The sequence below is a fragment of the Octopus bimaculoides genome, chromosome 23 (genome assembly GCF_001194135.2).
Source record: "Octopus bimaculoides isolate UCB-OBI-ISO-001 chromosome 23, ASM119413v2, whole genome shotgun sequence".
Taxonomy (NCBI): Eukaryota; Metazoa; Mollusca; class Cephalopoda; order Octopoda; family Octopodidae; genus Octopus; species Octopus bimaculoides.
In genome coordinates, this window is record NC_069003.1 from 7,067,386 (window position 1) to 7,071,468 (window position 4,083).

Genomic DNA, 4,083 nt, shown 5'->3' on the forward strand with positions numbered 1-4,083 from the left:
TTAGTCGAGCAAATCGACCCCCAGGACTTATTCTTTGTAAGCCTGGTACTTATTCTATCAGTCTCTATTGCCGAACTGCTAAGTTACAGGGACGTAAACACACCAGCATCGGTTGTCAAGCGATGTTGGGGGGAACAAACACAGAGATACACACACACATATATACATATACAACGGGCTTCTTTCAGTTTCCGTCTACCAAATCCACTCACAAGGCTTTGGTCGGCCCAAGGGTATAGTAGTAGAAGACACCTGCCCAAGGTGCCATGCAGTGGAACTGAACCCGGAACCATATATATATTTGAGGAAGGGATTAGAACAATACCAAATGTAGAGGTCCAAGTTCGATATGCAGGGGTCCATTTTTGCTTTTCTTGAATGCTGATAGAAAGAAAAACATCAGTATTAAATAATAATAAAAAAAGAAAAACACTTGTCTTTAAATCTATGAGAGTTGAGAAAACATCTCTTTTCTCCTGTGTTACGTTTGTCTGTTTGTCTCGTTTGGTATTGTCCCTTGCAAGCACTGACATGTTTGGTCTCTGTTCTTCGTCTCCCTGGCACCTGTTACTTACCTCCAACTCCAAGCATTCATTCATTCATTTGATTCTAAAGTCTGTGTTTTTTTGTTTTTTTTTTCATTTTTCGATAACATTTTTCTAGGTTGGATTAATAGTAATAAAAATTCTGGTTGTGAGCATGATGATGATGGTGGTGATGATGGTGATGATGATGATGATGTGCGCACACATGTAAGTATTCGGCTTATATTTAATTAGATTGTGTAACAGTGGGTAGTATTGAAGCTACACACAACCACATGTATGTGTATTGTATATGAATTTGTGTGTGTGTATGTATGTATGTATGTACACATACACACGCATACAATATATATAATGTACATACTTAATTATCCAAAATTATGCCAAACCAGACTGGAGTCTGGTGCAGCCCCCACCCCAGCTTACCAGCTCTGGTCAAACTATCCAGCCCATGCCAACATGGACAACAGACATTGAATGATGATGATGATGATGATGATGATTACACACACATGACAAGCTTCTTATCAAATTCTGTCTTTGAAATTCACTCAGATGTCTTTGGTTGGCCGGAGCTATAGTAGAAGGCACTTGCCCATAGTGCCATGCAGTGGGACTGAACCAAAGACCACATCGTTGGAAAGTAAGTGTCTTAACCATACAACCATGTCTGCACCTGTTGTACTTTGTTTTGAAATAATATTATGATTTTTATATATTTCTTTTTTCTAATGTTGTTTTTCTTTCTGCCTGATAGGTATTAAGAGTTCCCAATGCAGCTCCCAAAGAATCCAGGAAAATTAAGCGGAAAGTTGTTCCTTGTGGTAAGTAGCAATTCATAATTGTTGTTGTTGTTCTTGTTACTGTGAGGACCCTCAGTCAGCTTCACATGAGACATAATGTGCAGACAAGCCATCAAGGGAGCTTCTACATCGTTGCTTGATCTGCTAGAAATAGCAACCAAATCTCCCCTCAGATCACATCCTACTCTCTTGAAAAATAGAGAACACACGGGATAATGTAATTAGGTTGGGGAAGAACTGTGCCCAAGAAAGATGAGTTGGATTCCATATTCGACCAACGACTAAACTCGGAAACTGGGATTCACCCTGTTACTTGAATGATTCAGCAGTGTTAACTTAGACTGTTTGGTCATGTCGTTTGATCTTCCTAGTTGGATCCTGCTTATTGTATGCTCTTCTCTGAGGATCTGGCTAGGGTGTTGGCTCATGCTGGTCGGTTACATGCCTCTTTGTCACAGCAGATAAGAAAGTATCTTGCTGAGATGGAGATTGACTGGGAGACTTCTTGGAGGCAATAGCACATGCCTCCATAGTGGAGGTACCAGCACATGGCTCTATACCCGACCTGAATTATTTACATTTCATTTCCCCCTCCTCACTTAATTTTGATTTTTTTTCTATGTATTTCTCTCTTTTTTTTTTTCTCCTTCTCTTCTATCTCAGCAAATGGTAAAAATTACGGTACTAACCATGCTTATGCTGTGAATCTTCCCAAAAGAACTTTAGATGTGAATCCTAAAAAAGTTTGCCATTCAAATGAAGACACATTCAAAGATCAATGGAGGGCTAATTCCAAAGTGGTGGGCACGTCCGAAGCAGGCCGAAGAATGTTTGTCCCCACTGATGTGCGTGTTTTGAACGAGAGCTATGTCACTACAGCCATCGCTACGCCAAGGCCCGATATGTTGGACTCTGCCATTCCAGCTAGCCGCACTTCACACGTAAAAGCCGCCTTGCCACTTGCTGGTAATTCAACAGTTGCTACCTCGTGGAAAAATTTTCATCAGGGAAACGCATTTAGCCACAATCTCGAACGGGAATCTGAGAATTTCGATTGTCACTCTCTTATTACTAACGGTGACCTTGACAAAGGGAGTGAGACACAGGAGACCAAGATCAGGTTAAACAAAGCTTTAACAAGATCCAGTAAGTCAAACCCCCACTTTTTTTTGTGTTTTTTTTTTGTTTTTTGTTGTCATCTGTTGTTTTATTTGTCTGAATGGCAATGGGATGAAGTGTCAGAATGTTGTCCAACAGTTTATAATTTTCACAGAAACTTGGGAACAAACTAGCTTTTACGATGATGCTTTTCATTTACAACCATTACATAATGGCTAGACAAAGGTACACACAAACACATACATAAACACATGCACACATACACACACATTTGGTTATGTAGGGACACATGCTTTTATCCAGACTATCTGCTCCATCCTCTCTGGACTTTTTCCACTTTCCAACGAAGAGCCATGCTCAAAACATTAGTTTGATTTGAGGGAGACTTGGCTGCTATTTCTAGCATTTCTTTTTATACAAGAGGAGAAATACTCTTTTACTTGTTTCAGTCATTTGACTGCGGCCATGCTGGAGCACTGCCTTTAGTCGAGCAAATCGACCCCAGGACTTATTCTTTGTAAGCCTAGTACTTATTCTATAAGTCTCTTTTGCCGAACCGCTAAGTTACGGGAACATAAACACACCAGCATCGGCTGTGAAACGATGTTGAGGGGACAAACACAGACACACAAACACACATATATATATACGTATATACGACGGGCTTCTTTCAGTTTCCGTCTACCAAATCCACTCACAAGGTTTTGGTCGACCGAAGGGCTTAGTAGAAGCCACTTGCCCAAGGTGCCGCGCAGTGGGGACTGAACCCGGAACCATGTGGCTATGAAGCTAACTTCTTGCCACACAGCCACGCCTGCACCTATTGTGTATCACAATAGGTATTGATAACTAAACTATGGTCATTGCTCAAAAGTGTCATGAGAGATATTTAGGAAACCCAGCCATGTTTCTACATGTTGAGCTGACCAGTTTTATTTTGTATTAATAGGAGAGGCAAGTCCTGTCTTGTCCCTTTCTCTTATCATCAGGCAGCAACCACTCCCTTTCCCCATAGAACATTCTCACCCTCTGACCTCTTTCTTTCTACCCCGGTGCCTGTCTTTGGCATTTACTGCTGCGGCTGCTACATTTTTGATTGGTTGTATTTTTTTGGGTTGATTGATATATTCTTGGTTGTGGCATGTAACCGGTTGGGAAGTTACACTGGCTTCATGTCTACTACCATCAAAACCATCACCACTACCACTACCACCACCACCACCACCACCACTGTCACTGCTACCACCATCACTACTACCACCACTACCACCATCACCACCACCACCACCACTATTGCCTCTACTACTACTACTACTACTACTACTACTTTATTGAGAAGGTTGCAAGAAGCAATGAAAGAGCTTTGACAAACAAAAACAAAACAATCGGATGTTGAATAACTGAGTGGAATTGAACCAGTGTATGTGTGTTAATTATATCGGTGTAGTGACTCTCCCTAGACACAACAATATTTTCCTCTTAATCCTTTCTGTCAAAGAGTGTAGGCTTGAAATGTAAAAGACTTTTCCATTCTCCTCGAGTGTTAAACTAACACACATGCTTGTTGTTCCTACACCTGTCTTTGCCTTTTGTTTTCTCTAAATTTGAAATATATA

The 4,083-nt window shown here is 40.9% G+C and overlaps 1 protein-coding gene across 1 annotated transcript in view; it reads left to right on the forward strand.

Moving 5' to 3' along the window:
* Positions 1 to 4,083, forward strand: part of LOC106873855 (centrosome-associated protein 350-like) — a 39,060-nt gene that overhangs the window by 10,764 nt on the left and 24,213 nt on the right. Inside the window, exons 2-4 of the mRNA XM_014921367.2 lie at positions 664 to 752; positions 1,303 to 1,369; positions 2,012 to 2,494. Of these exons, the coding sequence (XP_014776853.2) occupies positions 664 to 752; positions 1,303 to 1,369; positions 2,012 to 2,494 (639 nt within the window). The remainder of the gene's footprint in view (positions 1 to 663; positions 753 to 1,302; positions 1,370 to 2,011; positions 2,495 to 4,083) is intronic.